The 12646-nt window shown below is 40.4% G+C and overlaps 1 protein-coding gene across 2 annotated transcripts in view; it reads left to right on the top strand.

Annotated features, from left to right (window-relative positions):
• Positions 1 to 12646, top strand: part of Cul2 (cullin 2) — a 41164-nt gene that overhangs the window by 16395 nt on the left and 12123 nt on the right. For both annotated transcript variants that reach the window (XM_052156915.1, XM_052156914.1), the window contains exons 3-9: positions 1172 to 1274; positions 3126 to 3220; positions 6711 to 6816; positions 7651 to 7733; positions 8786 to 8882; positions 8970 to 9080; positions 11098 to 11260. In XM_052156915.1, coding sequence (XP_052012875.1) covers positions 1172 to 1274; positions 3126 to 3220; positions 6711 to 6816; positions 7651 to 7733; positions 8786 to 8882; positions 8970 to 9080; positions 11098 to 11260 — 758 coding nt within the window. The remainder of the gene's footprint in view (positions 1 to 1171; positions 1275 to 3125; positions 3221 to 6710; positions 6817 to 7650; positions 7734 to 8785; positions 8883 to 8969; positions 9081 to 11097; positions 11261 to 12646) is intronic.

Below are 12646 nucleotides of genomic sequence, written 5' to 3'. Positions count from 1 at the left end.
AGTTCCTGGCCTGTTTGGTTGCATATCAAGTTCTAGGTTAGCCAGGACCTGACTTAAATAAATAAAAACAAATAAAGACCCTGATTTAAATAAATTAATGCTGAAAATCACAAGCTATATTCAGAGGTTCAACATACTTTGAAGCACCGTCTGTATCAGTGCCTTATACCTGTCCCCTTTACCAAACCATTGTTAGCTTTTCCATAGTGGAAGTTTAAATTCTTAACTGATGGGTATTTATATCTCTGCTTTCTGTAATGTTAGTTAATATTTTCTAGTTTTAAGTTGATGATAGTAAGCTGGGCAGTGGTGGCGCACGCCTGTAATCCCAGCACTCTGGGAGGCAGAGGCAGTTAGATTTCTGAGTTCAAGGCCAGCCTGGTCTACAGAGTGAGTTCCAGGACAGCCAGGACTATACAGAGAAACCCTGTCTTGAAAAAAACAAATCCTAAAAACCAAAAAAAAAGGTTGATGATAGTAAGTAGTTCTAATATACTGTATTCTTTAAGATTTATTATTGTGTATATATGTGTATACACACACACACACACACATATGTAGATTTGTACACAATTATGGGTACTTTCTGAGGCCAGACCATTGGATCCCTGAAATTTAAATCAGTTATGAGCTGCTCAAAGTAATTGTTAGAAATTGCACTTTGAATCTCTGCAAGAGCAGTACATTTTGTTAACGGCCGAGTCCTCTCCTGTCCCCTATACTGTATTCTTTTAGGTAGATAATTTAGTTTTCTAAAGGTTTATTATACTGCAGGTAGCACAGTCTATAGGTGATTTTACACAGAGGTGTTTGTGGCACATAACATACATTTTGCCCATAGAGACCAGAAAAGGGTGTCTGGATCTGGAGTTAGAGACGGCCATGGGCTGTCATATGGGTGCCAGGATCTGAACTCAAGACCTCCCAGTAGCAAATGTCTCTGCAGCTCTGCTCTTTTTATTTATTTAAAGTATACATGCATGATTCCATCATAAATAGCCCTATATTTTCAGTTTGTTTTTGCATCTTTGGTCTTGATGGGGCACTAGGAAAGGAGAGGCAGAAGTTCCAGGATTCTAGAGTACCACAACAGCAAACTTGGTGTTTTCTTTTTTTAATACCAAAAATAAATATCATATTTTGACTATGACAACCTTAATAATCTATCTAGAGATATCTATGCTTTATGTGTGGCCTATCCTGAACCACTTGGAGAAAGACTTTATGCGGAAACAAAGATTTTTTTGGAAAATCACGTTCGGCATTTGTATAAGGTAAAGGATAAATAATATTGCTGTGATATGCTTATGCTTACAGCTGCGGTTATTTGACTAGCTCACTGACTTACAGTGGAAAACATCCACCAAATTTGTTTTGTTGTTGTTCTTTTAATTTTAAATTTTATCATACAAAGTGCTTATTTTAAAAATACACATGAAATGAAACAGACCTAAATTTCTAAACAATGTATTCCTAATTGTATTTAAGATCTATGAATTACACATTATTTAGTTCACAGGGTAAATCAGTTTGGTTCTTTAGGGGTTATACCTGCTGTCTAATGGAGCCATCATCAGAGATCTCACTCATTTGAATGAGCTGCAGTCCCCTGCATGGTTCTTAAAGATCATTGGACCGGGAGGAATCTTGCACTCTACCTTGGTGTTGGTAGCAACCATCAGATCCTAATGGTCAGACAACACAGCCTCTGCCTTAACTAGGGAGAGATACCCTATTGACCCAGAAGGCTGAACAATGTGGAATGGGAATCTACTGCTTTCAGTGCATGTTTATTGTCCGTTGCATACACTCTTTAGTGTTGAGTATGTGCATGTATCAACTTATGGCAGAGATTTTGATAGCAAGTACTTTAAAATTGTTTCAGTGTTTTTTTTAATATATTACTTTGGGTGAAGTATGACTATTATAAGCTATTGAGCTTTGTTTTACATATTAATAGCCATATAAGACATTAATGTTGCCATTTATTAAGTTAGGCTGTAGTTGCTTTTGGTTTTTGAGACAAAATATCATGTTATCCAAGATGGATCAAACTGCTGAGTAGCCTGCCTGGCTGGCCTGGAGTTCCCAGTCAGCCCTGCCTCCCTAGCTCTGAGGGCCAGAGTGCTCTTGAGGCTTTGCAGGGTTTTTGTTTGTTTGTTACTTTGTTTGTTTTGAGAGAGAGAGTCTCACTTTGTAGCCCTGGGTAGCCTAGAAATCACAGATCTGGACTAAAGGGGCATGAGGGCATGCCACCACACCCAGAGTGAATTCTTTGAGAAATAGAATTGAAGTTGCTTACGGTTCAAGCCTAAAGATGCCGTATTAGGGAGGCTGAGGTGCAAAGGCTGCTGAGTGAAAGGTGATCTTAGGCCACGACAGGTGCACTGGCTCAGCCTCGCCTACAAAGTCACATCACCTTAAGAGCAGAAGACAGGCTGGTGGCCTGCTTACCTAGGGTAGACACCAGGATGACCCCAGCCCAGGGGGAGAACAGTGTAAGTGACAAGCCAGCCTGAGTAACAAGAGGTCGTGTCTCAAAGACAGCTTTAAAAATAATCCTATGAGCCGGGCGGTGGTGGCGCTCGCCTGTAATCCCAGCACTCTGGGAGGCAGAGGCAGGCGGATTTCTGAGTTCGAGGCCAGCCTGGCCTACAGAGTGAGTTCCAGGATAGCCAGGGCTATACAGAGAAACCTATTCTCAAATGGGTGGGTGGGGGGGGGGGGGAAACCAAATCCAAAAAACAAAAATCCAAAATTCTATGAAACAGTCCGTGAATATGCTAGAGTTGTTTTCATATTAATTTTGTGGGGCTACAAATTGAACTTAGAGCCTTGCTCCCGCCAGGTGAGCATGCTGCCCCCGAGCTACAATCTCAATCCCTGTTCGCTCGCAAGCAACAATCATTTGTCCTTTGGAGAAATCTTTGGGTAGTCACTCTCTATTGTAAGGCTCACCTTTTTTCCAGTTTCATTTGTACTAAATATAATTAAATTATGATGTATAAATGTGGGTGATAATGCTTGCTTTGTGCTATTTTTAGGAGTTTGATTCCATACATTTTATAATTTCATTGTATGAAAATGATTAGTACTTTCAAAGCAAAACTGTCTTTTCTGTTTAGAGAGTTCTGGAGTCTGAAGAACAAGTGCTTGTTATGTATCATAGGTACTGGGAGGAGTACAGCAAGGGCGCCGACTACATGGACTGCTTATATCGGTGAGTGCCTGAGTCCTGGCCACTTAGTGCCTTCTGAATTCACAGTTCATTGTAAGATTCACTTTTATGGTTGGACAGCGGTGGCCTGTGTGTGCCTTTAATCCTAGCTCCCAGGAGGCAGAGGCAGAGGCAGGCAGTTCTCAACAAGTTTGAGGCCAGCCCGGTCTGCAGAGTGAATTTCAGGGCAGTCAGGGGGAGACAGAGAAACCTTGTCTCAATAAGCCAAAACTAACCAAACAAGATTTACTTGTATGTATGAATGTCTTACCCGCATGTGTGTATCCGTACCTCTATGTGCCTGGTGTTCTCAGGCCAGGAGATGGCATCAGATCCCTTTGGGCTGGAGTTGCAGATGGCTGTAGATGTTAGACCTTCTTTCTACCCCTGTGATTTGTTCTTAATTAATGTATGTTATTCTAATGAATTTAGTTATGAAGGAGTGATTTATATTATTTCCCATTGAAATATGGTTTACTAATAGGTACTTTGATAGTCCACATCAGAGCAAGGTGTGTATCTATGCGGCAGGCAGGAGTGTAGGCAGTTACCCTTAGAAAAGAAAAAAAGGAAACGTTGTGACTGTTTCTTCAAATTACCTAGAACACGTGAAACTCCAACAGTTGAGTGTAAAAACTCAGGTTGGATGACACTTAGTGGAGTAAATCTAAGCCACATTTCCAGAAGATAAGCGGGAATTTCAAGGTCTATGACTGCTTAGAGCACTTGGTAGTTTTCTCTCAGGCCCCCTGGACACGTTGATTCAGGTGTAGCCATGCGCCCTGCTATCTCCTTTCATTACCCATACTGCTCCGTACCCATACCGCCTCCTTTTTCTGGAGAACTAATTCTGACAGGTTCTTATTTCCCTTCCTAAATTTTCCTCTTTCCTACATGATCTCTGGCTCAGGTCCTTTACTTCTGTGATTCTCTTGAGATGATCCTATTTGATTCAGATTTGTACAAGTAAGAGGAATTGACTGTTGCATAATGATAGAACTTAAATTTTAGGAAATGTCACTGATTGTTTCAGCAGCAAAGCTTCTCTGTACATTAGCCAATGTGCTATACCATCACTAAATCTTAGGTATCCCTGTGTAAGTAGTTAATCATTTAAAATACCCGTCCATGACTATTGCTGAGCAGAGCAGACATTTATTGACAGAGTAAATAAATACCAAACACTCACATGAAGTATTTTTCTCTTATTCTAGGCCGAGAGAGTCTGTCTACTCTTGCAATTTTTATGGCTTAAGATGGATATGGCAGTGATAATTTTGCCATATGCTTTGTGGCTTGTCCCATAAGTGGGCCTGGGCTTCAGTTTCTCCCTGTGGAGAAGCTGGTGACTGGGTAGCTCTGCAGGCACAGTCTGCTATTCCACCCTGCTCTGTGGTAGTGCTCACCATAGCATCACAGCAGCTCTCAGTTCTCCTGGCATGGTGCTACTCCTCTGCCTTGCTGGTTCAACACAAGTATAGGTTACTTAGTCTAAGTTGCCTTTGCAGAAACTGGACTTCACAGTAGCACAGTGGCCTTTATAAGAGCAAAACCACAATTTAAAAACAGCTTACTATGAAGTACATGTTTATTGTGGCTTTAGCTTTTTTTTTATTTTGGTTTTTTCGAGACAGGGTTTCTCTGTATAACCATGGCTGTCCTGGAACCCACTCTGTAGACCAGGCTGGCCTCGAACTCAGAAATCCGCCTGCCTCCGCTTCCCAGAGTGCTGGGATTACAGGCGTGCGCCACCACCGCCCAGTGTGGCTTTAACTTTTTTGAAATAAAAGTATTTCAGCATTGTGAGATTTGTCTTAAGATAGCCCCCAGCTAGATTGCAGGTTGGAGTCTGAAGAGTAGGTTTGTGTGCTCTTAATCAGTTAGGCTCAGGGCTCATTCATTTTCTTGTATCAGAGGCTTTCTGCATGCATATCTATTTTTTTGAGGCAAAGTCTCTTGATCCTAAACTGACGTTGAACTCAGCTCTCAATGTCAAGCTCTCTAGCTAGGATTACAGGTGTATGCAACCACCTAGTTAATGCTGTCTTATTAGGGTACTTGATTACTGTCTAAAATCACTATAGCACAACCATAGAGCTGATGCCGGTGGGAGTCAGTTAACTGTCCTGAAGTATTGGCATCACATAACGATGGTCATTTGTTTAATTGTATTGGTAGGGTAAGTAGTAATGAGATCCTTTCACAGAGGGCAATGGCGACACTATTTGAACAAAACACCTCTGTAGTCTTTTTCTTGAGTGGTAGACTGATCCTGTCTTCTAGGCCTTTCCTTGTTTTTTGTTTTGTTTTGTTTTTTACTTTGCTTCATTTGTTTTGGTTTTGTTCTTGTAGACAGGGTTTCTTTGTGTAGCTTTGACTCTCCTGGAACTAGCTCTGTTGACCAGGCCTGATGTGCGTCCCAAGTCACACTCTAAGAAAACGTATAATGAAATGAATTGTAGAGAGAGAAATACCAGCTTCCTCAAGTAGCTTTTGTTTGTTGTAAGATAGGACTCTCTCCCTGTGCTCTTCGAGCTGCTCTGGAACTCTCTGGGCACAAGCTCTCCTGTTGCTTAGCCTCACCAGGTGCATAATTATTTTTTAACATTATGTAAAGTTATTTAGTCCATTTTAGAATTATCTGTTTTGGGACAGGGTCTTGCTATCTTAGCCTGGTCTATAACTTGCAGTCCCCCTTCCTCAGCCTCCCAAGTGTGTCTATATATGTGTGTGTGTGTTTACCGTCTGACTCAGGTTGCTTATCCAAATTTGTATTCTAATGTAAATGTTTGCAGGCCCTGCTGTTTTATACTGTTACCATTCTTTTAAAATTCAGTAATATTTTAAATAGGAATTTCCTTTTAGAACTTGATATTTGCCTGCTGCTCGGTTTTGATTGGTGCCAAAAGAGGTCCTTCACCACCCTAATACTCCAGAGAGGAACTGAGCATATAAAAAGATTTATCAATGAAAGGAAAGGACTGTGCGTATGGTAGCCAGTGCTGTGTAGTTGGTAAAATATTTTGCTTCTCATGGGAAGGTAGAGTTTAGAAGGAGATTAAGGCAGCCCAAAAGGTATGAGATCTAATGAGAGCGGCCAGACATTGTAATCTTGGCTACAGGGCATTGCGGGCTGGAGGTCAGCCTCGAGTCTTAGTCCTTCCTTAGCTGAAAGCCATTGTGAGAAATGCTGCTTGAAGCCAGGAGCATTGTGGTGAGAATCAAGGGGACGTGTGTCTTCTTTCCCTGTGCTGGGGCTCGTTTTATTGCTGTCTGAACAGTATTAATTAATGTGGTATGCTGTGCAGAAAGTCCAGGGCTAATAATTGACCATTCTCATTCATTTCTAACTTGTATGTTTTCTTTTGGTGTTATCACTAAATTAGTTTGTGAATGTCTGACTCTTAAGGTTTGGTGTTCCAGAGCTGTCAGTTATTTGCTTTCCTGGCTGATTTTTGACTTTATACCTATGGTTCTTACATTTGACTTTCAGGTATCTCAATACCCAGTATATTAAAAAGAATAAATTGACGGAAGCTGATTTACAATATGGCTATGGTGGAGTAGATATGAATGAACCACTTATGGAAATAGGAGAGGTAAGAACTTCTTTATGTGACTGCACACAGATTTGTCGAGGACAGACAGCTTTGTGACTTCAGTCTCCCCTTCCAGCTATTATAAAAGATGGGTTGACCCATCTCTATCTGGTATTTAAATATTGAACAATCAGTAAGGATTTTACAAAAGTTAATTTTCAGTGATTGTTAGATGCAGGGGAGACGGCTCTGGGTAAAAGTACTTGCCTCCTGACTATCAAGCTGGGGTTGATCGCTGGAACACACCTCATAATAGAAGGAGAGAATCAACTCCAGAACACAAACACACTAATAGTAATAAAAAATAGCAACAACAATAACATACAAGTATAGATATACAATAATAATAATAATGTTTTTAATCATAATTTTTTTTTTTTTTTTGGCTTTTTGAGACAGGGTTTCTCTGAGTAGCCCCTGGCTGTCCTGGAACTCACTCTGTAGACCAGACTGGCCTCAAACTCAGAAATCTGCCTGCCTCTGCCTCCCAAGTGCTAGGATTAAAGGCGTGTGCCATCATTGCCCAGCTAATCTTATAATTCTGATGTGATGACTGCTACTTTAAATGAGAAGTTATTTTTTCCTTCTGTTTTTGTTGTTGTTTTGAGCCAAATTTGAAACAAGCTTTAGTAAATACAGCCAGTACTATAGATGCCACAAGGTTCATATCTTGGACTCTTAGAGTATGGATTTCCTTCAGCTTTTGCTTATATTTTAAAATATCAATAATATTCCTATTGATGGGTATTTGTTTCTATTATAAAAAATCCTTGGATGACTGTTAAGGGGAAAACTACCTAATTCATCCTTGAGGATTTCTGCTTTTCCTGGCAGCTAGCATTGGATATGTGGAGGAAGTTAATGGTGGAACCTCTTCAGAACATCCTCATCCGGATGCTGCTTCGAGAAATTAAAAAGTGAGTTTGGGTTTTATGTCCTCAGTGAGTACCATTAGTGTGTGTAGTGTTCCTGTCAGTTTGGACCAAGTGTGAGGCTACCTGACTTTTTTTTGATCAGGTTTTCAGTCTTAAGGTTTTTCTGGTTATTTCTTACGCAAATTCAAAATGGGATTGCCTTCTTGCTTTCCAATTCAGGTAGTTCCCTATTGGCATACAACAGCACTCCTGATTTCTATATGTTCATTCTGTATTCTACAGAGGAACTCATTTACTTTAATGGTGGTTTTGGGTTTGTTGTTGTTGTTGTTGGTGGTGGTGGTGGTATAAAATTTGGGATATAGTTCTACTCCCAAGGCTGTTTATAAATCAGTACTTTTTACTTTTTTTTCCAATTCAAATTCTATTTATTTATTTCTCCTATGTGATTGCTGAGGCTGGAACTTAAAAGTTATGTTAAGCTGTGCTATGGGAAAAAAATTAGAGAAAATCTGCATCCTTAGATGAGTTCTCTCACCCTTAGGGAGAAGGCTACCCTCTTCCCACTGAGTACAGTGTGATGCGGGTGCGCTCACATGCCTGGTGTTTGGAGCTGAGGAACACCCTCACTGATAGTCAGCGCATCATTCCCTTCAAACAATGTTTCCTGAGATGATTTCTCATGTCTATTAGCTATAATGATGATAATGAGAAACTTTTTTTTTTTTTGGTTCTTTTGGATTTGGTTTTTCCAAGACAGGGTTTCTCTGAAGAGCCCTGGCTGTCCTGGAGCTCACTCTGTAGACCAGGCTGGCCTCAAACTCAGAAATCTGCCGGCCTCTGCCTCCCAGAGTGCTGGGATTACAGGCGTGCGCCACCACCTCCTGGCTAATGAGAAACTGTTGAACTCACAGAGATCCGTCTGCCTGTGTCCCAAGTGCTGGGATTAAAGGCCTGTGTCACCACCGCCTGGCTCAAGCTTGCATTTTTGACCTTGTGCTTTAAATTAGATTAGTAAGTTAGCAGCTGTGTATTGGTGTGCTTGAGTATATGTCTGAATATTCAAACATATCTTACGGTATACTTTGTTTCAGTGATCGTGGTGGTGAAGACCCAAACCAGAAAGTAATCCATGGGGTTATTAACTCCTTTGTTCATGTTGAACAGTATAAGAAAAAATTTCCCTTAAAGGTAAACAGCCTATTTCAAAACATGATAAGACCTAGACTTTCTGAAATTGTTCCAGTTTTTACTAATACAATTTTAATTGATTTTCAGTTTTATCAGGGAATATTTGTGTCTCCCTTTCTGACTGAAACGGGAGAATATTACAAGCAAGAAGCTTCAAATTTATTACAAGAATCAAATTGTTCACAGTATATGGAAAAGGTAAAAAACACCTCATGTGGATTCACCTGTTACACATCTTACAGTATTTTATTTAATAGTGTACATATTAATATTGTTTTAGTGTAAAAGTTTGTTATATTGTTTTTCCTAAGAAAAAAATGGCATTTTAGTTACATTATTAAAATTAATATAATATATGCCGTGTGGATTGCTCTGTGACTAAGAGCACGCCCACCTCTTGTAGAGGACTTGAGTTTGGTTCCCAGTATAACTACTTGTAATGGTCGGTCAGAGGACCTGGATATTCTTTTCTGGACTCTGTGGGTGCCTGTACTCTTGTGCACATGCCCACACATATATACATGTATACACATTTTAAAAATCGGCTTTAAAAAGTTAATATAAAAAGGCTGTTGTACTGCTGTTCGGGTGTGGTGATCAGAAGACAGCTTGTGGGTTGGAGTCAGTGCTTCCATCGTGTGAGTTCTGAGAGTCAAACTCAGGTCCTCAGGCTTGACTATCAGCGCCCTGACTCAGTCATGAAGCCTGGGCTCAGTCCCCAGCACTGCACAAGCTGGCACAGGGATGGATGCCTGCAATCCCAGGGGCTGACAGAGGGAGGGTGGTGGGGAATTCAAGGTCCTCAGCCATTTAAGGAAGTTCAGGTGAGCCCAGGATACATACCACCCATAACTAAATAAAATAAAATTAACAGGGTGGAAAGAAAATGTGAAGGACAAAGAAATTAATCTGAGTCAGGGTTAACTGCTGAGTGTTGAGCACTGTGTGGAACCATCAGTTGGAATTTTAAACCCTACTACTGTTTTCAAGAGTGATAAAGAGTCGTTATAAGATGTTGTAAGATTTCATTTCTTGATGTTTTGAGAGTGACTTTTTATTTTGTTTTTTTGTTTTTTTTCAAGACAGGGTTTCTCTGTGTAGCCCTGGCTGTCCTGGAACTCACTCTCTAGACCAGGCTGGCCTGCCTCTGCCTCCCAAGTGCTGGGATTAGAGGCGTGCGCCACCACTGCCCAGCTTGAGAGTGAGTCTTGCACTACAGCCTAGACTGGCCTTTGAGCCACTGCAGTACTGTGGCCTTCACCTCTGAGGCCTGGGGTTACAGGGACACATCACTGTTTGGTTTAACCAACTTCGGTTTGCAGGGTTAAGGTTCAGGCATTTTGTTATTGGACGATTTCTGTTAGTTTGTTTAACTAAGAAGATAAAATATTATAAGAGGATCAGCAAAACAACATAGCGAGCACCTTTTAAAATCAGAGACCTTTATTTTCCTGGCTGGGTGGTGGTGATGCATGTGTTTAATCCCAGCGTTTGGGAAGCAAAGGCAGGTGCATCTCTCTATGAAAATCTAGGGACCTTTATTTTTTCTAACTACCCATAACTCTTGGCATTTCAGTAAAATAGAGATGTGGATTCCTTCCTCTAGTCGTGAGCCTCATTGCCTCTTGTAATGCGTTCCCTTCTTATTTTTAGACCGACCAACCAGCAATCTTTAAAAGGTTGCACATAATTTCTGTAACTTCTGATCAGAGTGGTTTCCTAGTGCATACTTGTACTTATGTCTGTCTTACTAGCATGCTCTTTAAGGCTACAATATTGTCATTGTGTTTTGTTAAAAAATTCATCAGGTTCTTGGCCTCCTATCTTCATTAACTTTTCATTAACCTGTATTTTATTTGGATTTGGTTCCTTTTCATGCAGGGTAATCTTTAATAAAAGGTCTTTGTTGACATATTTGGATCAGTATAAAAGTCTTTTATGTGACAGTTAAGGATTGTTTGTATAGTTTATACTCCTGTTTTGCGTTGGGTTCCCAGTACAGCAGATAATTTGGACTGATGAGTGAAGGTTGTTGTTAGAATGCAGTAGGTGACAGTAGGTTAAGTCCATCTGAAATGATTAATACATTTTGAGTTGAAATTGGTTGTGTTAAAGCTTTTCCGTAACCTTACCTGCATTCTCCTAAAGGCATTAAGACTTGGCTGATGTTGAACATTGCATCGTAGATTGTGATTATAAGGATGTATTTTTGTAGGTTCTAGGTAGATTAAAAGATGAAGAAATTAGATGTCGAAAATATTTGCATCCAAGTTCATATACTAAAGTGATTCACGAGTGTCAGCAGCGGATGGTAGCAGACCACTTACAGTTCTTACACTCAGAGTGCCACAGCATCATTCGGCAAGAGAGGAAGAATGGTAAGTGCGCCCGGGGAGCCCGGGGAGCCGCAAGTGGGAATCAAGGGACAAGTCCAGGTTTTCTGCTCTTTCTTCCTTACCTTAGAGTTAAAACACACTTTAATACTGCCTGGTATATTACATACATACTTATTCCCTTAAAGTTATTGGTTAATCTTTTGGAAAAGCATTTTCAAGGTATAGTCTAAAGTATAAAAAGATGAGTTAGGAAACTGTGTTTGTGCTTTTATATATCCAAGGGCTACTTTCCTTATATATGGTAGGAAATCAAATCAGGAAGGATAAAACAGGTGCTCAAGTCTAACTCACTTTAAAGCAAGAGTTCCCCAACACATCGGCAATACATGGTGAGAACACTTGTTTTATTGCTGTTGTTTGGTGATGTTTGTGTGTGACTTACTATGTAGTCACAAGAAATATAGGACATATCAGGAAATATGTAGGATACCAGGAACTTCCAGTATCCTGGGATGAGTGTATAAATTGATAACGCCATATTGCAGTGCTAACACTGAGTACCGAAGCTATATGTATATATATGTATGTATATTTCAAGGCCCAGCAAGTCTCCCAGGTATTGGGCTTCTTCTCCTATGCATCTATGCATGTGCATACAAAAATATGCAAGAGTTTTCATAGCAATAATGTTCCCTGGATGACAAAACAGTCACATGTCCAGTGATGCTTGTACTACAGGTTATTACAGAGGAGTAGCCATGAGTACATGAAAGCTAAACCCAGCAGAGACAAGCCTTATGTTAAAAAAATCAGTCAAGTGTTGAAGCAGAGGAGTTCAGCCTGTGGCTGCTTTCCCTTACAGAGGAGCAGTAGTATTGGGAGATGGATGAAGGGCGTTTCTAGGTATAGGTAATGTCTGTTATTTTAAGTGTGGGTGTGCATATTTGGGGTGTTGTGTGTTTATCTGTAATAATTCACGAAACCATATGTGTACAGTTTTCTGCATGTATATTACATGTCGATAAGATGTTTATGATACGGTACCCAGTTCAGTGCCACGGGAGCTTTTTCAAGAAATATCTATTTTTTATTTTATTTGCTTTGGTGCTTTGCCTGCATGTATGTATGTCTGTGTGATGGTACCAGCCACCATATAGGTGCTGGGAATTAAAGTGTGGCTTCTGAAAGAGCAGTCAGTGCTCTTAACTGCTGAGCCATCTCTTCCCACCGTGCTGCTAGGTTCTCAACTTAGAAGGATCTGCGCACAAGATTGACACAATCATAGCACCTTTAATAGAGGTTTCTATTAAGATATTAAAGTTTCTATTCCTGCACAAACATCATGACCAAGAAGCAAGTTGGGGAGGAAAGGGTTTATTCAGCTTACACTTCTGCATTGCTGTTCATCACCAAAGGAAGTCAGGACTG

This window comes from Apodemus sylvaticus, chromosome 14 (genome assembly GCF_947179515.1).
Source record: "Apodemus sylvaticus chromosome 14, mApoSyl1.1, whole genome shotgun sequence".
NCBI lineage: Eukaryota > Metazoa > Chordata > Mammalia > Rodentia > Muridae > Apodemus > Apodemus sylvaticus.
Note: the sequence above shows the minus strand (reverse complement) of the source record. Positions and strands in the feature narration are given on the sequence as shown.